Source organism: Jaculus jaculus, chromosome 1, assembly GCF_020740685.1.
Source record: "Jaculus jaculus isolate mJacJac1 chromosome 1, mJacJac1.mat.Y.cur, whole genome shotgun sequence".
Classification (NCBI taxonomy): Eukaryota; Metazoa; Chordata; class Mammalia; order Rodentia; family Dipodidae; genus Jaculus; species Jaculus jaculus.
Window position 1 is genome coordinate 44,183,142 of NC_059102.1, and position 21,197 is coordinate 44,204,338.

The 21,197-nt window shown below is 42.2% G+C and overlaps 1 protein-coding gene across 1 annotated transcript; it reads left to right on the forward strand.

Moving 5' to 3' along the window:
• The first annotated feature begins 365 nt into the window (after positions 1–365).
• Ppp1r3c (protein phosphatase 1 regulatory subunit 3C) lies at positions 366–5,614 on the forward strand. The gene is made up of 2 exons (XM_004653213.3): positions 366–457; positions 3,157–5,614. Exons 1-2 carry the CDS (start codon positions 444–446, stop codon positions 4,094–4,096), a joined length of 954 nt encoding a protein of 317 aa, XP_004653270.2. The 5' UTR covers positions 366–443; the 3' UTR covers positions 4,097–5,614.
• Positions 5,615–21,197: the final 15,583 nt, after the last annotated feature.

The window sequence follows — 21,197 nt, forward strand, 5'->3', positions numbered from 1 at the left end:
TCCGCTTTAACCAAGTACCAACCCACGTATTTATTTCCAAGACACCACTAACTGAGAAGAACTGGCGCTGGCCAGGAGAGGCCTGCTGCCGCCCCTCTTGGCCTCGTGCAATACGTGCCTTGCGGGGTGCGGGGATCGCGGCTCAGCCCGGCTGGCCCGAGTCCCGGGCACCCCGCCCGGCTCCCTGCGCGCTCCCAGCAAGGCCCGCGATCGCGCTCCGGGGAACTGCAGGCTCGCGGCCGGGCTCGGCGCCGGTTGGGCGTGGACTCGGGCCTGCGGCCCCCGGATTGGTCCGAAGAGTCCTCTCACGTGGCCGGGCCCCGATAAGGCGCGTCCCGGCTTGGGGACCCTCAGTCCGCCCGAGCCGCCGCCGAGCGGGTACGAACTTGCGGGAGCGGCGGGCAGCGAGCGACTCTCGCGGTCCGCAGGTGCCTCTCTGCCCCATGAGCTGCACCAGGTAGGTTCAGCGCACCAACCAGGGGCACCGCGCAGGCCTTTTGGGTTTTTGTCTTCTTTGCAGATGGAGACCCCAGAGAAGGGCAGGTTGAGTGCTGAGTTGAAACTGCTCCCCCCCGCCCCCCACGAGAGGCCTTGGAGGTTGGGAATTTGCGCTGTGTTTCTTAGAGGCTGTTCTAGTGATCAGCATCCCCAAACAAGAAGCTGTCTTGACGTGAGTCAGCTTTCCTTTGGACACCCTCCTTGAAGACACTGTTATCTTTAGGTTCTGCAGAAATGTCCCAAGTACTCAGGCAGCTTAAACTGTGACACTCAAGACATTCATTGCGGGGTTGGTAGTTTATTTAGCTTAGGGGCAAAAATTGCAGGGTGACTTTTGCATTCTTTTGTTCACCTCCACTCTTCTTATCTTGGTTTGCCATAGAAGACTCAGTTGCGGAGTTTGAGAAAACTTATTTTTAAGTCTTGGCCAAGACTTAAGATTCCGAGGACTAAAATTGCCTTTCTATAAATGCAAAAGTTAAAAACAAAAAGCAAACTAAACCAAGCCAAATAACCACTCACTCAGCCTAAAACCTTCCCACACGCTGTTATTTCTCCAGACATAACTTAGCAGAATTCTACCCCTAAAAGAAATCATGCTGGTTAACTATTGCTAGAGAAGTAGAGCTTTAGCATTGGTTTGCTCTAACTTTGTAGTCTCCCAGAAAAATCCTAGAGCTAATGAAATAAGTTCTCTGAATGTTCTTTGCTGTCCATTTTGTGGCGACGACCATTTGACTGCGTGCTTAGTGGTCCCGAAGAGAATTGTTAAAGCCAGGCTGAGGAATGTCATGTACTGTATCCACACGCTGTGTGCCTTATCTGTAGGGCAGAGATTGGGGAGGAGTACTCCGCTTTCTATAAGTCTGGGTAACATGCAGTGAGGGCTAAAGGTCAGAAAAAAAATGAAAAAAAAAAAAAACAACAAAAAACCATCTTGCTGGATGATTCTTGGTTTGATATTGCTGAGCCTAATGACACTTAAATTTTCAATGGCTTTGTTGTCTCTTTATAAATGCCCCTTGCTAGAATTGGGGGAAAAAAACCCGAAGAAGTACAAAACAGTGGATTATCTATACTTCTGACACATGGAATTGGTAGCTTTTTAGCATATTTTGAAACAGATACATTTTTAGGTAGTCAGTTTTTAATTTTTTTTTAATATGAGTAAGGTCTCACTCTAGCCCAGGCTATCCTGAAATCCCCTATGTAGTCTCAGGGTGGCCTTGAACTCTCAGTGATCCTCCTGCCTTTGCCTCTCAAGTGCTAGGATCAAAGGTATGTGCTAGCATACCCAGTTTAGGTAGCCAGTTTGTAAGAAATAATTTTTTTTTTGTATATGTAAGTTATACATACCAGGTTACAAGATGTAGTAAAATTAACATACCTATCATTTCACAAAGATAACCTTTTTTTAAAATTTAAATGTGAATTTCAGAGTTTCTCTTAAGTGCATGAATTTTGTGCTTCTGCTTCAGTTATTTGTGAAAAGTAAGGAAGAACATGATAATCAAAGTGCAAAAATAATTTTTTGACTTCTACTCCTGTCTCCTGTCTCACTCTTGGAACTATTGCATGAGATTTTTTTTTTTTTTTTTTTTTTCGAGGTAGGGTCTCACTCTAGCCCAGGCTGACCTGGAATTCCACTATGGAGTCTCAGGATGGCCTCGAACTCACAGCAATCCGCCTACGTCTGCCTCCCGAGTGCTGGGATTAAAGGTGTGCACCACTACATCCGGCTTGAGATTATTTTTATAGCTACTTTGTTTTTCAATTGGATTACTCTTCCAGAGAGTCTAATAAGCACTCACAGGCAGAGGAAGCAGAAGGTCTGGAACTATTATTTATTTATTTGAGTGATAGAAAGAGGCAGATAGAGAGAGTATGGGCACACCGAGACCTCCTGCCACTGCAGATGAACTCTAGATGCATTTGCTACTTTGTATATCTGGCTTTATGTGGGTACTGGGGAATTGAGCCCTGGTTGTTAGGCTTTGCAGGCAAGTGCCTTAACCGCTGAGCCATCTCTCCAGCCCCCTGAAATTATTTTTTTTATTTGTTTTATTTGCTTTTCTGAGGTAGGGTCTCACTCTAGCTCAGGCTGACCTGGAATTCACTATGTAGTCTCAGGGTGGCCTTGAACTCACAGCGATCTTCCTACCTCTGCCTCCCGAATGCTGGGATTAAAGGCGCGTGCCACCATACCCGCTTTATTTTATTTTTTGAGGTAAGGTTTCACTCTAGCCCAGACTGACCTGGAACTCACTTTGTAGTCCTATGCTGGCCTTGAACTCACAGTGATCCTCCTTCCTCTGCCCCCCAAATGCTGAAATTAAAGGCATGCACCTCCACTGGTCCAGAACAGAGCAAACCATTCTTGGAGCTATACTTGACCAACCCTTTTATTTCTCAGACAGGGAAACTGAACCCTCCTCCAAGTGTTTCCGGCAGTTAATTCATGACTAATAGGCAGCCAAGAACAGGCAGAATGCAGATGTAGTCACTCGACCGTGTTCTCTGCTCCATGCAATAGCATCTCCCTGTTGCCTTTTGCACTGGCTCTAATCCAGCTAGTCCAAAAATAGTGCATTTGTATTTGGGACCTGGGCAAAAGTGTTTCAGATATTAATGATAACTTCCCTTCCTTTTATCTTCCAGAATGATCCAGGTTTTGGATCCACGACCTTTGACAAGTTCAGTCATGCCAGTGGATGTGGCCATGAGGCTTTGCTTGGCTCATTCCCCACCTCTGAAGAGTTTCCTGGGCCCTTACAGTGACTTCCAGAGAAGAAATTTTGTGAATAAACTGAAACCTCTGAAACCGTGTCTCAATGTCAAGCAGGAAGCCAAATCCCAGAATGAATGGAAGCGCTCACACAACCAAGCCAAGAAGCGGGTGGTGTTTGCTGACTCCAAGGGCCTCTCCCTCACCGCCATCCACGTGTTCTCAGACCTCCCCGAAGAACCTGCGTGGGATCTCCAGTTTGATCTCTTGGACCTTAATGATATCTCCTCTGGCTTAAAACTTCATGAGGAGAAAAATCTGATTTTAGATTTTCCTCAGCCTTCAACTGATTACTTAAGTTTCCGGAACCACTTTCAGAAGAACTTTGTGTGTCTGGAGAACTGTTCTTTGCAAGAACGTACAGTGACCGGGACAGTCAAAGTGAAAAATGTGAGCTTTGAGAAGAGGGTTCAGGTCCGTATCACATTTGACACGTGGAAAACTTACACCGATGTGGACTGTGTCTACATGAAGAATGTGTACGGCAGCTCAGATAGTGACACCTTCTCGTTTGTCATTGACTTACCTCCTGTCATTCCAACTGAGGAGAAAATTGAGTTCTGCATTTCTTACCATGCTGATGGGCAGGTCTTCTGGGACAATAATGAGGGTCAGAATTACAGCATTGTCCATGTACAATGGAAACCTGATGGGGTACAGACATCTATGGCACCCCAAGACTGTTCATTCCAAAAGATGCCCCCTAAGACTGAGTTAGAATCAACAGTCTTTGGCAGTCCAAGGCTGGCCAGTGGGCTCTTCCCAGAATGGCAGAGCTGGGGGAGAATGGAAAACGTGACCTCTTATCGGTGAATTAAGCAACCTCCTTTCTGGTCTTGTCCTTTCATAGTCCTCATGCAATTCTAGGTCTGTGTTGCTCAATCTTAGGGAGTCTCCACTACTGCCCATCAGTAGGTTTAGGTTTGAGCTCTTGGGGCCTGGCTACAGAAAATAATGGCCACTCAAGAATTTAGTGTTGGGGTATGTTTGGATGATATTACCCAATCTTGTTTTGGGGTAATCAAAAAACAGCCTGGGAATTACTTTTATAAAAGTAATAGTTCTTCATTGCCCTTCTACCGTCCCTCTTAATTCACCTAGCTTCCACATTGGGCAAGGAAAAGTTGACGAAGGGCAATTGACAGTGATAGAAAGCTGTGTTAATGGTATGAGGAATGTGTGAAGGGTGTACACTGTGAGCTCTTCAGCTCAAGTCAGAGGAGGAACAGGATGCCTGGTATTTAATTGTTGGTGGGAAAAATGTAAGGTGATTTTGGGTTTTAAAGTTGGTTTTACAGCATTCTCCTGAAGAAATAACTCACAGATGGGATAAAAGATCTTTTCTACATATTCTTATGGAGAAAAGCTAAATAAACTTAGAGGGTGTTGGATGGTATTGGGGAAAGATGAACTGTAGTTCGAAAGAATGAAGATCTTAACAGAAGCCCTTCTGTTTGAACATGGCCTTTCGAAGCTTGTGATTTGGGGAACGAGTAAGCAGATCTGGCTTTGTAGGCCTAATGTGACACGTGACTTTGTACTTGAGGCAGCGTGCTTGGGTTCTTGGCAAAGAATGCTACCCAGCAAACATCATACCATCACCAATGGCTAACAATATATAGGGACATATATATGTATGTGTCATGTCAAAGAGAGCTCTTTGCAAGTGCCTCAATGAAACCAGAACACTGTAGTTGTGCAACCCAAATATCTGAATGGTCATCTGATAACCATGAGTTTTTGACCTTATATCAAGGTCCATTCACCGGCACTCCTCCTGAAATGTTGTTATATTCTGGACTGTTGTCCATATATGCAACTCACCTCCTTCATATTGAAGGTGACTCATCTTTCTGCCACACTTTTTCCATGTGATGTTTAAAGTGGGGACTGACACTAATGTCTCAATGCAAGAATCCAGTACTTTGCACCTTAAAGTAGCAGCGTACCTCTTGCCTACCTTTGTCTTGCAATTTTAATTTCATTTCCAGTCAAAATGCTTCTTTTATTTCTTTTTTTATTTTAAAGAACAAGTGGATGTGAGTAATTTTGGATGTGAATTGTTTTCAAGTGTGCATGAATTCATTCTGGGAGAATGTGAGGACAGGAGTCGGAATGTTTGCTGTTATCAATGTGCATGTCCTTTGAGAGGTTTTAAGAGAATGCAGTTAACTTTGACATGTGTGATCCATCTATCATGCTGGAAAAGCACTATTGGAATAACTCCACGATGATGGGTCTTTGAGGTTTGGTTAGCTTCTCTACTGTAAAAATTTCACTATCTCTAACCTTCATGCATGTCTCACTATAAGAATAAATGTATTGATAGAAGACCTGAGGATGTTTTCTTTCTTAAAGCCACAATTAGAGAAGAAAATATCACCTGACATTTTGCTATCCTGTTCACAGAAACAAAGCGAAGCTAGTTCAGGCCAGGAAGGTGGTCCATTGGAGTCTTCACATGACCCCAGTGTCATTAGTGGTCACATGTCCACCTTCCCAGTGGGCCTGGGCTTCCAGAGGCAGTGAGTTGAGCTGCTGTAACTGTGTCCCTGTCTGTGGATACTTTACATCACATATGCTTTCTGCTCAGTCCGGGTTATGTTGGAGGCCCTGGGCCAGCATGAAAATGGGGGAGGAGATGATGTGGAAAGGATTGGAATAGTTCTTGCTTCTTGAGCTCTAGCGCTGTCCTAGGCTAAGCTTGGAGCTGTAGAGCGGGGCCCAGGAAGGGGCAACGGGCACCAGTCTTGCACAGCAATGGGGTGACAGGCAACAGATTGACAAACCTAAATTGCTCTTCCAGTCCTGGTTGAAATTCCAGAAAGAACTTCTGCACAGTAGAGCTTAAGTTTAAGAGATGATCAGTTACTGACCTAGAGCTTCTCAGTTATGAAGAATACACTTTTTATCATCACGTCTGCATCAGGGGTTGTACATTACAAGTCTACAGACTGGGTCTGACCACAAATATATTTTATTTGATACACAGAGTCTCACTATGTAGCCCTGGATGTCCTGCACCTTGCTGTGTAGACCAGACTGGGCTCAAACCTACCTGTTCCTCTGTGTCTGCCTCTGAAGTGCTGGGATTACAGGCACGTGTCACCATGGCTGGCATGACACAGAATTTTTTCTTTTGTGTGTGTGTATGATGAGTATATGCATGTGCATGTGCCATTTGCAGCACATGTGTGGAGGTCAGTGGACAACTTTTGATGTCCATATTTGCCTTCTACTTTGTTTTAAGGCAGGGTCTCTAGTTGTTCATCACCTGAATTTCTGGCAGATTCTCTTGTCCCTGCTGCCTGCCTGCCACAGGTACACAGGGATAACAGATGCTAGCACCACAGCGTCTTTCTGTACGTGGGCTCTGAGGGCCAAACTCAGATGCGCTGGCTTGCATGGCAAGTGCTGTTCCCACGGAGCTGTCTTCCCAGCCGCCAGAATATATATATATATACATATATATATATATATATATATATATATATATATATATATATATATATATATACACACACACATATACATACATACATACATATATATATATACACACACACACACACACACACACACACATATATATATGTATATGGAGAGAGAGAGAGAGAGAGAGAAAGGGAAAGAGAGAGAATGAATGGGCTGGAGGGATGGCTTAGTGGTTAAGGTGCTTGCCTACAAAGCCAAAGGACCCATGTTTGATTCCCCAGGACCCACGTTAGCCAGATGTGCAAGGTGGCACATGTGTCTGGAGTTCCTTTGCAGTGGCTAGAGGCTCCGCTGTGCCTATTCTCTCTCTGTGTCTCAAATAAATAATACATAAAAGACTTTATTGTCAAGATGTAGCAGTCACACATAAAACACATGTACTCCAGGCTGGAAGGATGGCTTAGCAGTTAAGGTGATTGCCTGCAAAGCCAAAGGACCCAGGTCCCATTCCCCAGGACCCATGTAAGCCAAATACACAAGGTGTCGCATGTGTCTGGAGTTTGTTTGCAGTGGCCGGAGGCCCTGATGAACCCATTCTCTCTCTTTCTCTCCCTCTCTCGCTCTTGTCAAATAAATAATAAATAAAACATTCAAAAGAGAACTCCACTGTTTTTTCCTCTAAAAATTGAAAGTTCTTACCATGTGGCAAAAACCACCTGGAGTTGAGTAGCGGCTGTCCCCTCTAGGTGGGCCTTGCTGCCCTCAATGGGGCAAGCTGCCTTATATTGACCAAAATCTCTGCCCATGACTGCTTTCTCTTTCACTGTTGGCTGGCCTCTGGAGGCATTGAGATTCACAATCCCTATTTTATCCCCTGGTTCTCCAGTCATGGTAACGACTGGATGAAGAACACTTTCTTCCCGAGAGATGGGCAAAATTCAAACTTAGATTTGAAAGCCATGGGACAAAAATGCCTTCCTTTATAAAAGAAGAAACTTAGCTCAGAGAGGGGAAGTGACCAGCTCAAGGTCTGTGCCAGGTTGGTCAGTGGCTTTTGGTCTAGTGTTTCTTCCTGCTCTTACCATTTCCTCTTTGAAATCTTGCACGAAGCCCCCTTGTCTAGTGGCAGCCTCATCCGAGAGGGGGAGCCATTTCCTGGCAGGCATTACTCTGGCCAGCGTTTGCCAGCTGCTTATGCCAGCCTGACCCAGTGTTGGCATGCCCCTGGGCTGTTGCTGGGGAAGGATCTGTTACAAGAGTAGGTGCTCATGGGTCTTTGCTATGGAATATTATCCCCACTTCACATCCTGGTAGTGCACCTGTTAGAAGTGATACTGCATTTAAATAATTTTAAAAAATATTTATTAGACAGAGAGGGCTGGCAGAAGAGGAAAAAATGGGTGCTCCAGGGCTTCCAACTGCTACAAACTCCGACGCATGCACCACCTTATGCATCCCTCTTTATGTGTGTACTGTGGAATTGGTCCCTGGTCCTTAGGTTTTGCAAGTGCCTTAACTGCAGAGCCATCTCTCCAGCCCCTGATACTACCTTTAAGATTGAAGTGGATTTGTTTATGTTTATGTTTAGAGAAATATTTTCAGCTGTTCCAACTATAGAGAAAAGAGTGATTTAATGAGTGATTCTTTCATTAAAAATTATTTATCGTGTGTGTGTGTGATGCACTCACACACAGAGGTACACATGTTGGAGGTCAGAGGACAACTCTTGAGTCTTTACCTTCACCTCATTTTTTGAGGCAAAGTCTTTCATTTGTTTAAAAAATATTTTATTTATGTATTTATTTCAGAGAGAGAGAGAGAGAGAGAGAGAGAGAGAGAGAGAGAGGGAGGGAGGGAGAGAGGACAGGGAGAGAGTGAGTATGGGTGCGCCAGGGCCTCTTATCATTGCAAATGAACTCCAGACACATACACCACTTTGTGCATCTGGCTTTACATGGGAACTTTGGAATTGAACCTGGGCCATCAGGCTTCTCTAACAAGTGTCTTGAACCACTAAGTAATCTCTCTAGCCTCAGGGCATCTTGTTATTGTTCATGGGTCCATTTTTGAACTTCTGAAAAATTCTCCTGTCTACATAAGTTCTTTCTATATGCCCACCAGGTCTGCAAAAGCTTGCCACAGCTTTGTGTGTGTGTGGGGATCTTTGATTCTGAACTCAAGACACTCAGAATTGCATAGCAGGTGTTTATCTACTGATCCATCTCCCCATCCTTTTTGTATTTTTTTAATTTTTAACACAGGTCCCACGTAGCCCAGACTGACCTCATATTAGCTAAGTAGCTAAGGATGACCTTGAACTACCTTCGTTATTTTGTTCCAAGAAAAAAAGTTTAATTAACTTAGGGGAAGATTCGGTTGTTTTTTAAATATCTGACCCATCTTTCAGTTTATCATAAAATGCTGGAAATCTTTAGTATGGATTAACCACACGTATTCCTTGATGGAATGCCAAAATGTCTACACAATTCTGGTCCTTTAGTCTGCAAAGGAGAGTGTCCTCCAGCGCTTATTTCCAGGTTCTTCACAGACCTTTGCAGCCACTCCTGGAAGCTTTGGCCTCAAACAATCTTTGTGTCAGCGGGCAGGGATTCCAACCCCAGGCCAGTCACCACCTGCACTTTTGCTGATTCCTGGCAGCCCACCCATTCCTTTTTTCTGTCAGTGAGTGGGATGATGTGTAGGTTTGGAGGGCTCCTCACACTACTGGTCTTCAACCTTGGTTTTATATCAGAATCACTTAGCCCGACACCCTCCAAGATTTGGACTCAACTCCTCTGAATTGTAGCCTGGACTCCAGATGGTTTTGAAGACTTCTGGGGATTTCAAAAATGCCTCAAGGGTGAACACTTCTGGATAAAATGTTGTCAACTGCTCCAATTTTAGAGAACAGAGTGGTACAATGGCTCAGAGGATTAGTCTACCACGAAAACAAAAACAAAAACAAAAACAAAAACAAAAACCACTGATGATAAAATGGAGGCCCAGAGGTTTAAACTAGAGATCACAGAAATAGTAGCCTTTGACCTTTTGACCCCTTTGCTGGGCGCCGCTATCGCTATCGTGGCATTTACGGTCTGTTAGACAACTGAGCCCAGCTTTCCTCGCCTTACTAACCTAACCTCTCTGTCTTCTTTGCTCCTTTGTATATAGCAGGGTCTTAATGAGGATGCCTTTGGGTGCAAAGTGACATGATGCCCTGACTCACCAAGCATAAATAATAAAGAAAACTTATTTTGTCACAAATTCCCAGGCAGAGTGTTCTAAAGTGGTTAATTCAGTGGAAAAACTCAATTTATTTCCATTTTTATTCCATTGTCTTCAGTACTTTGGATTACCCTTGTGCTAATTTACTTGTAATTATGGGATGCTTGCCATGGTTTCCAGGACACACAAGGGATATGGTAGAATTTCCAGAGGCGAGATCTCTTTTCTTCCTCGTGTCACTATTTTTTAAAACAACAGGTTTAAAATAACCTTCCCTAGGAGCTCTTCTCACCTTCCATTCCAAGTTTCCTTGACCAGAATTGAACCTTATCCTTGGATGAATCATCTCTGAACAGGAAAATGAGCGTCTGTGATTGGTTGGCTTGGACAAATCAGGAATCACCCTCACCTGGAGCAACCAACCAGGGGGCAAGAGGTCAAGGTCTAGCCTGTGAAATGCAAGCTGAATGGAGGAATGAGGGCACTGGGCTGGTCACAGGCTTTCATAATTGGCTGGGTTGCCCATGTTTCAGCAGTTACTCATGACATTTTTTCTAGAGCCCAGGTGATAGGAGTCAATTATTAGTCTGCACTGAAAGATAGAACTGGGATATGCAGAGGGTCTGAGAGACCTTGTAAATTTCACATGTTAACAGGCTAGTCTGGACGTGGGTCTGGTGGCACTGTCTGTAACTCCAGCACTCAGGAGGGTGAGGCAGGAGGATCATGACTTTGAGGCCAGCTTGTGTTGGGGTGGGGTGGGGAAGTGGTTAAGGAGAGGGAGAAAGAGAAGAGAGATCTGGAGTTATTTTCTGGGGTTAATTTTATGTTTTTGCAAAACCTCCAAACAGTTCCATAGTGGCTGGACTAGTTTACATTCCTTTTAGTCCCCCTTGGCCCACAACCTCATAAACATTTGTTGTGATCTGTTTTCTTAATTACTAAAGTTCTGACTGGGGCAAAATAGAATCTCAATGAGTTTTAATTTGCAATTCTCTTATGGCTGTTACGGGTAATGAGGCTGAACAGTTTTTCACATGTTTGTTAGTCATTGTGTTTCATCTTCTGAGAACTGTCTGATCATTTCATTAGCCCATTTACTGATTGGTCTGCTTGATTTCTTAATTAGTTTTTTTTTTTTTTTTAGTAATAAAGAAGGAAAGAGAGAATTTTCCCAAATGCATAATCTTACTTCAGAGAGTATTCTTTTTTCCTTTCTTTCTTTTCTTTTCTTTTCTTTTCTTTTCTTTTCTTTTCTTCTCTTTCTTTTTTTTTTTTTTTTTTTTTTCATTTCAAGGCAGAGTGTCACTCAAGCGCAGGCTGACCTGGAATTCACTCTGTAGTCTCAGGGTGGCCTTGAACTCACAGCCATTTTCCTACCTCTGCCTTCCAAGTACTGGGATCAAAGGCATGTGCCACTATGCCCAGCTAGGGTATTCATTTCATTTTGAGACAGGGTCTCCCTATGTAACCAGGCTGGCCTAGAACTTACTGTTCTACCTCTGCCTCTTGAGTACTGGGATTTCTAAGTGTTCCAGAAGCCTGGCTCTACCCTTTCTTCTGATAAGCAGACTCAGGGCCAAGTCAATGCTTGGTAAAGCTCTATCTTTGGTTTGTCCTCTCAACTTCTAACCTATACCACCAAGAGCTTGGTGTGTAAAGGAGAGTTCCTCCTTCTACAAGGCTCTGAGCTCTAACCCTTGTTTCTGCAGCACATGGAGACAGCCTAAGCTTTCTGGTGAGCTTTTAACCTTCTTTCCCCAAGCAGATTCTGATTCAGCAGATATCACCAGTGGAAAATGGGCTAATGTTAGGTTTAGTTTTCTACATACCACATCACCAGGATATTAAAATTCTTAAATTTTCTTCTTTTCAGCTCCACAAGGCAATAACCTGTCAGTGCTATTGTTCTCTTCAAGGGCAAAGCCCAGGTTTCCAGCTTCTTTCCTTTATTCCAAACCTGCAATCGCATCCAGGTAAGAAACAGCTGCTATGTGACAGCTCAACCTAACCCTAAGGTCCTTGCTGGTCTGGTAGCTTTTCAATGCTTTCAAAGTTTTGATATTTTCCCTAGTAGTTTGTGTTAGTGTGGATTTGCCTCAAGCTGCTCTATCATCAAGACTTGGAAATCTCACGTGATATTTGATTCCATCTGTATAGTTTTGCTTGTCTTAAGTCCCCCAGTTGTCTCAAACCCTCCAATGTGTTAGAATTATTTTGAAGGGAGTATTTGTTAAGTTTAAATTATGAAGTGTCTTTCTGAAAAGACTTGTGCTGAAGGCTTGGTCCCTGGCTGGTGGCACAATTTGGGAGGTGGTGAAAACTTTGGGAAGTAGTATCCAGTTAGAGTAAGTAGATCACTGAGGGCATATCTGTCCTCAGCTCCTATTTTCTCTCCCCCATCTAGCTACCACCATGAAGTGAGCAGCCTCTGCCACATGCTCCTGCCATCAAGATGTTTCTGCATCTCCTGAAGCCCAGGAAAACAGAGCCAGCTTACAGTGGATAGAAAACTCTGAAACTGTGAGCCAAAATACATCCTTTTTTTAAAAAAAGATTTATTTATTATTATTTCTATATATGAGAGAGAGAGAGAAGGAGAAATGGAGAGACTGACAATATGCACACTAGGGCCTCTAGCCATTGCAAATGAACTCCAGACACATGTGCCACCATGTGCATCTGGCTTATGTGGGACCTGGAGAATTGAACCTGAGTCCTTAGACTTCGTAGGTATATGCCTTAACTGCTAAACCATCTCTCCAGCCCACCCTTTTTCTTTTAAGTGGCTAGGTATTTGTCACAGTAAAACAAATTAAAACAAAACTGAACTAGTACAGTGTTTTACAGACTACTGTAGTTATTCTCACTGAGGATATCAGCTGCTCTGTTATAATATTACTCATTGCACCTAGAGTGAAATAACTTGTGGAAAGTATTTTAGCTTATGCCTCATCCTATGTGAATTTTGTCTAGAAGTCTCATGTGAACTGGTTATGTTCAGACTTTATTGCGGCAAAAATTGAAGAATGTAACCAGGATCCTAGCCCAGGTGGGCTTCATGTGTGTCCTCTGGAAACATTTACTAGATTATTCTAGGACCTGCAGTGCCTGACAGTATTTTCAAAGCTAAGTGCTATATAGAATGACTAAGATCACTTTCAGCTTGAATATATAAAGTGCAATGTCTAGATTATCCCCTCCCAAATCTGAGCAGTGCAAAACACTTACACATGATTGCTGAAATAATTTATAATTACAAATTTAAAATGAATGCTGGACTTGGAAGAGAGTAAGGATAGTTTTAAAATCCTTTTCTGTCATCTAAATAAAATATAAACACAATCTCTGTGGTAGTTTCAATGTAACATGTCCCCCATAGACTCATGTGTTTGAATACTTAATCCCCAGTTAGTGGTGCTATTTGGAAAGCTTGTGGAGCCGTCAGGAAGTGGAGCCTTGGTGGAGCAGGGTGTTGTTGGGGCCTTGTGGTGTTTCAGTTCAGCTCTGTTGGTGCTTTTGCACTTTCTACTTCTTCCCTGCTGATGTGAAGACACGCCGACCTGCTTCCTGCTCTCAACTGCCATGCCTTTCCTGGTGGGATGGCCTCTACCCCTTGGAACTATAAACTGAAATAAACCCTTTCATTCCTTAAGCTGATTCTGGTTGGGTATTTTGTTCCAGCAATGAGAGCATAACTGGTAAAGTCTCTATGGAGGTAAATGTACATTGAGCTGGCACCTGACCTAAAGTTACTTGTTTATCCCTAGGTGACCAACATATTTTTAACAATTGTGACTATAAAGGGGATAAGGACCATACACAGCAGGAAAAGAATTTAGCCCCCTTAAAAAAAAAGATTAGAACAGATGCCTGTCTCAATATTAGCTCTGGTATAGGGGAAAAACTCTTCTAAAACTCATAACATTATTAGACCTTCATATGAATTTGCAATCTTAGTTCGATCACCCTTTTTTTTTTTTTTGGTCTGTCTGTGTTGTTGTTTGATCTGTGTGCCCCCATAAACTTATGTGTTCTGAATACTAGGTCCTCATCTGGTGGCAATTTGGGAATTGGAGCATTCTGGAGGTGATGTATTGTTGGGGGCAGGCTTATGGGCATTATAGCCAGCTTCCTCTTGTCAGTGTTTGGCACACCCTCCTGCTGCTGTTGTCTACTAGATGTTGGCCAGGAAGTTATGTCCATCATTTACCCCTGCCATCATGGAGCTTCCCCTTGAGTGCATAAGTCAAAATAAACCCTTTCCTCCACAAGCCACTCTTTGTTGGGTGTTTCTGCCAGCAAAGTGTAGTTGACTGCAATTGTCTGTCTGTTTGTTTGAGAATGTGAGGGTCTTATGCAGTCCAGGCTGGCTTCTGACTTTCTGTGGAGAAGAAGGTGATCTTTAACTTCTGATTCTCCTGCCTCTACCCACCAAGTTTTAGGAATATGAATAACTATGCCTGTCTATATATTTCTTATATTCCAGAAAACCTCAAGCTAAGAATTTTCAAAAAATATATTTGATTGCTTTAGGATAACTGTTCCACACAGTACACTTATCAATAATCCCTTAACGTATAGATATATTATAAGAAAAAATAGACCATATTAGAGAATGGCAAAGTAATTAATGAATAAAGTTTAAGCTGTAATCAACGTATTTTATACAGAAAGGCAGGATAAAGTGCCAGGAAGTATTGAAAACTTTCTACCACAGTTACTTTCAATTTTTCAAATGCTTTGTATTTAAATCCCTGAAAAACACTTCTATGTGGACTATTTCATTTCTTGAAGTTCTAGGTAACATATTACTGCAACCCAGGGCATATATAGGTATGATACATGGCAAGAAACAAAACAGTCATAAATTATTTAAATTTTTCTATGCTAAATATAATTTTGCTCCTCCTCCAAATAATAAGTATAAATAATTTCAATAATTTATTATGCTTTCATAGCTTATAACTTGCTCTGACATTAGAATTTGATGGCTGTGATGTCACAAACCTAGAACAACAATGCTGCCTTTCAGCGGTTCAAAGTTCTCCTCCCATCCTTTGGCTCTTGCATTTTTCCACCACCTCTTCCACCGTTGTTTGTGAGCAGTTGGAGGGTGTAATATAGAAAGACGTATCATTAAACACTGAGCACTGATCTTTTTTCAGTACTTCAACGAGTTCTGAGTCTCCCTGGCAATCACCATCATCTGAAAAGAGATTTCTGGAACCAAAAGTGAGAGCAGTACTAGTATGTATGCATAAACAAAAGGACTTAGAGGGCAATTTAGTGGGCAAATCATATCCATAGCGCCAAACGTAACTCCCCCCGCCCCCCAGAGTTTGTGACTTTCCCAGCCACAGGCTATCGACTAGGTTATCAGTATCAGGCATGAATTCCCTCCCGTGGAGTGGGCCTCAAGTCAAATTAGAGAGTAGTTGGTTACCAATACAACAGACATTCCACTATTGCCCTGGCAGTTGTACCTTTCCTAGGTGACCAGGTTTGTAGCTTGCAGGATCCACTGCTGGTCAAGACCAAGGATGACTTTTCCCCATAGACTGCATGGCACTTTCTAGTACTATGAGTGCTGGGCAACAGGGAGGAGGCTTCCAGCTCAGTTCATCTAGCTTAACTTCTCTGCAACTGAAATATGTGGTGTTTTTAGCAATAGGGTCTTACTGTTTAGTTGTGGTGGGAAACCAAGAGCCTTGGAACTAGCCTGTATTATTTTGGGGACACTAGTGATCTTTCTGACTAACATCTTGCTGGGAGATATCCAAGTCCTGGTGCTGAAAATTTTCTGTGATAACCTATGACTCCTGCGCATGGCAAATGTACCCCAACAGGGTACAATAGGATTTCTCTCTCTCTCTCTCTCTCTCTCTCTCTCTCCCCCCTTTTTTTTTTTTTTTTGGTTTTTCGGGGTAGGGTCTCACTCTGATCCAGGATGACCTGGAATTAACTCTGTCATCTCAGGGTGGCCTTGAACTCATGACAATCCTCCTACCTCTGCCTCCTGAGTGCTGGGATTGAAGGCATGGGCCACCATGCCCAGCTCAGGATTTCTCTTTTTTAAAACCTCAACATTTTTTAGTTAGCTAACAAATATGGCTTACTCATAATCTCCTTTGTTTTGATTTTCTTTCTTTTCCCAAGGTAGGGTCTCACTCTACCCAGGCTGACCTAGAGTTTACTTTGTAGTCCCAGGCTGGCCTTGAAATCTCAGTAATCCTCCTACCTCTGTCTTACAAGTGGTAGGATTCAAGGCATGGGCCACCATGCCTGGCTTGGTTAGTTTTTGAAGTTAGCATATAAAGTAATCAGTTTCATTGTTGAATTTTCATGCATATCAAGCAAACACACAGGCTGTCTGTATGAATGTGCTTTCTACTTGAACCTCAAAGAATATAAGCCCATACACAAAACAACAAAAAAGGGAAATAATTGGATAAGATATATGAAGATAAAAGTGAGAAAGTAAAAAGTAAATGCAAGTGCATAGTAATTACAAGTAATACAGAATTAAAAATTGAAAAGTAAAGCATATAGAAAATTTCACCCTAATATATGTGAAAACTTAAGTAAAAGAGATAAATTTCTAAGGAATGTTATCATATTAAAATTGTCTCAGGAAGAAATAGAAAATCTGGCCAGTCTTTTTTTTTTTTTTTAATTTCTTTTTTAAATTTATTTATTTGAAAGCGACAGACACAGATAGAAAGACAGAGAGAGGGAGAGAGAGAGAATGGGCACTCCAGGGCTTCCAGCCTCTGCAAACGAACTCTAGACGCGTGCGCCCCCTTGTGCATCTGGCTAACGTGGGACCTGGGGAACCGAGCCTCGAACCGGGGTCCTTAGGCTTCACAGGCAAGCGCTTAACCGCTAAGCCATCTCTCCAGCCCTGGCCAGTCTTATAAACATTTAAGTTTTGTAGTTTAAAATTGGTAGGTCAAACTCCACCCACAAACAAAATTCCTGGCCCAGATGTTTTCTGGGCACATGTACCAGAACTTAAATGGCCAACCATTGCTAACCTTATACAAAACATTCCAGAATATATGAAAGAGGAAAACATTTTCCAACATTGTGTTTGGGTTAACACAACTTTGGTACTGAAACTTTACAGAGACAGTATATAGAAGGAATATTATAAACCAGTTTCACATAGAGCTAGATGATAAAGGTTATCTATAATAAGTTACTAAAATGAATCAATAGAATGCAAAAGATAATGTGATATGATAAATTTGAATGTGTTCCAAGAAGTAGAAATTAGTTTGACCGGTTGTGGTAGCACTTACCTTGAATCCCAGCCCTCGGGAGACAGAGGTAAGAGGACTCTTGTGAGTTGGAGGTCAACCTGGGACTATAGAGTGAGTTCCAGGTCAGTCTGGATTAGAGTGAGATCCTACCTCTAAAAACAAACAAACACAAAAATGGCTTGTGCTGGGCATGGTGGCGCATGCCTTTAATCCTAGCACTTGGAGGCAGAGGTAGGAGGATTGCCGTGAGTTCAAGGCTACCCTGAGACTCTATAGTGAATTCCAGGTCAGCCTGGGCTAGAGTGAGGCCCTACCTGGAAAAAAAAAGGAAAAAAATAGCTTGATATTAGAACCTCGATCAGTGAAATTTGCAATGTAAGTAGATTGAAGGAATTAAAGCAGTCAATTTGGACTTCCAGGTCATACAGTGGTCTTGGAGTTGACTCCAGGATGAGGATAGTAAGACTATTCCATGCAAAGAAAGCAAGGAAAAGTTTTAGAAATCCACAAAATGAGTGACAGGCTAGATGAAAAGTACAGAGAAACAGAAGGACAATGAACCCCAAGGAAGAAAAGCACTGAATAGAGCTTTCTGGAGGGGAATGGAGCTGAACCCCCACCCAGCAGGTAAGCTATCAGATGCCCTGTCAAAAGAGGCATGCAGGTCTGCTCTCCAGAGAGGCCCACAGCCTTCCCAAGCTTCAAATCCCAGTGGAGGGATTGCTGAGAAAATGACTTCTTTGGTGGAATGGGTCAACCGTGAAGAGGTCCCCAGCACTCAGGGCTGTGTGGGAACCTACTGTTTAAACTGAACTTCCCCAGATGGGCAGGCACCTAAGAACAGGGACAACCACGAATCATGGAGCATGAAGTCAACCAGCTTAGGGTGAAAGACAGCACTGAGAGATACCTGGGGAGGCTAGGCGAGCCAGATGCTGACAAGCTGAAGGGCGCAGGCAGCAAGAGGCTTGGCCTAGGCACTCACCCTTGGTGCCAGGGGACAGAGCTAGTCAATGGAGAGCTATGGAGTTTGACAGCCGTGAGTCTGAGGTCACTGGGTGGATCAAGCACTGGAGCCACCTAGCTGCCATGAGGTTTAGTGCTGTTTTAAAGCAAACAATAGCCCAACCAACCAGCAAAAAAAAGTGTATAGGAATTACAAGGTTTTTCTCAATAATGAATTTAAATATAAATGTCCTTAATTCATGAATGCAAAGATGCAGATTAGCCGACCGAATTGAAAACAAGATCCATAACGGAAGACCTGGATCTCTGAAAACGTCAGAAAAGCAACTCGAGATGTAGGCATAGGCAAGGACATTCTAAATAAGAGTCTAGTTATTCAGAAAATAATGCTAACGACTGACAAATGAGACTCCATGAAATTTAAAAAGCTTCTGTATAGCAAAGGAAGTAGTTAATTGAGTGTATATTTTTTATCTATGCATGTGACAGAGGATTAATATCTATAATATACAAAGAACAAAGAGGAATCAAGCAGACCAATAAATGGGCTAATTAAATGAAAAGACAGCTCTCAGAGATGAAATATAAATGACTAATATGAAAAAAATTGTTCAAGAAGCCACAAGAAACTTGCAAATTGAAACTCATTGAGATTCCATTTTACCCTAGTCAGAATGGTAGTCATCAAGAAAACAAGTCACACCAAATACTGATGAGGATGTGGAGAAAAGGGAACTGGTAGGAGGTAAACTAGTCCGACCAGTATGGGACTCAGTTTGGAGGTGTTCCAAAAAAATATCTATTCACATGACTCAGCTATATCACTCCTAGGCATTAACTCAAAGTACTCGACATCAGCATATCACAGAGAAGCTTGCATATCAGTCTTTGCTGCAGCACTATTCACAGTTGCTAAACTATGCAATCAAGCAAGTTATCTGACAAGAGAATAGGTAAAATGTAATATATATATATATATATTTCATATATCACATGATATATATGATATCATATATATATCATATATTATATATATAAATCATATATGATATATATATATATATATATACATATATATATAATATATGATTTTTTGCAGCCATGAAGAAAAATGAAGTTATGTCAGTTTCAGGAATAGAAATGGAACTGGGGATAATCATATTTAGTGAGTTAAGTCACTCTCAGAAAGACATTTATCATATATTTTTCTCATTTGTGGTTCCTAGCTTTTATAGAGAGACATAAAATCATGTATGTAGGGCTGGAGAGATGACACAGCAGTTAAGGCACTTGCCTTCAAAGCCCAAGGACCTGAGTTTGAGTCCCTAGTACTCACATAAAGGCAGATGCACAGGTGGAACATGTGTCATTTGCAGTGGCTGGAGGCCCTGGTGCACCCATTCTCTCTCTCTCTCTCCCTCTCTCTTTCTCTCATAACTAACTAAATAAAATACTTTTTTTCTTTTTTAAATTTTTTATTTATTTGAGAGTGACAGACACAGAGAGAAAGACAGATAGAGGGAGAGAGAGAGAATGGGCGCACCAGGGCTTCCAGCCTCTGCAAACGAACTCCAGACGCGTGCGCCCCCCTGTGCATCTGGCTAACGTGGGACCTGGGGAACCGAGCCTCGAACCGGGGTCCTTAGGCTTCACAGGCAAGTGCTTAACCGCTAAGCCATCTCTCCAGCCCTAAATAAAATACTTTTTAAAAAATCATGTAGGGCCAGAGAGGTGGTTACAGTGCCTTCCTGTAAAGCTGAAGGATCCAGGTTCGATTCCCCAGTACTCACATAAAGCTAGATGCACATAGTGGTGTATGCGTCTGGAGTTTGTTTGTAGTGGCTAGAAGCCATGGCATACCCATTTACTCTCTTTCTGTGTCTCTCTCCTCCCTCTCAAATAAATAAATAAAATATTAAAAAAATCATGTATGTATATATATATATATATAAAACATGTGTATTTATGTCATGAAAGTAAAAGTGAGACTAAGGGAACAAAGAAAACCATGGTGTGAGAAAGGGAAGATAGGAAGGAATATGCCCAAGGTACAATGCATACTTATATAAAAATGTGCTTCAGTAACATAGTGCCATGTACGGTAACTATACAGAATGACAAAACAAACAAAAAATAATATCCAGGCATCCATATGCTAAGAGAAGTGTACCTTGCTGACAAAACCCCCATGAACTGAGAGTCAAAGGATGGAAGTTAATTTAGCAAGCAAACAGAAGCCCATAACTATTATGATATCCTATCAGGTAGACTTCAACCCAAAATTTGATGATATAATGAAGGTTATTACTACATACCAATAAAGGGATCAATTAATCAAGATGGTATAAATTTGTAAATATGTATGCACCAAATGTTAGGATTTCCAAGTTCATAACAAACACTAATGGTCATAAATGGTCAGATAGGTTCTTTTACAACAATAGTAACTTAAATACCCCACTCCTTATTTTTTTAAATATTTATTTGTAAGGAGAGAGAGAGAGAGAGAGAATGGGCCTGCCAGACCCTCTAGCCAGTGCAGGTGAACTTCGGATGCATGCACCACTTTGTGCATCTGGGTTTACATGGGTGCTGGAGATTGAAACTGGGTCATTAGGCTTTGCAGGCAAGTGCCTTAACCACTGAGCAACCTTACCAGTCCACCCATTCTTTTTAGATTAAGTAACCCGAAGTAAAAATTAAGAGAGAAACTTGAATAAGTAGCCTTTAACACAGTAATTACTTCCAGGGGAGGAGGATGGAGAAAACTGAAGAATGATACAAAGAGGATTTGAAAGTATTGCTGGCATTTTCAAAACCAAGAGTATAGTGGGGGGGTTTCTTTAAGTCAGTTGACAAATTGCTTCTAAAGTTTGTATGAAAGAAAAAGATAGTCTCCTAAAGAAAAAAATTTATGACAGGGGGATTTGCTAAGCTTATATCCAAATTTCTTATAAAACTATGGCAACTAATATGGTGGGTGATTATTCTAGTAGCAACTGATAAACTCAGGATGGGCAATT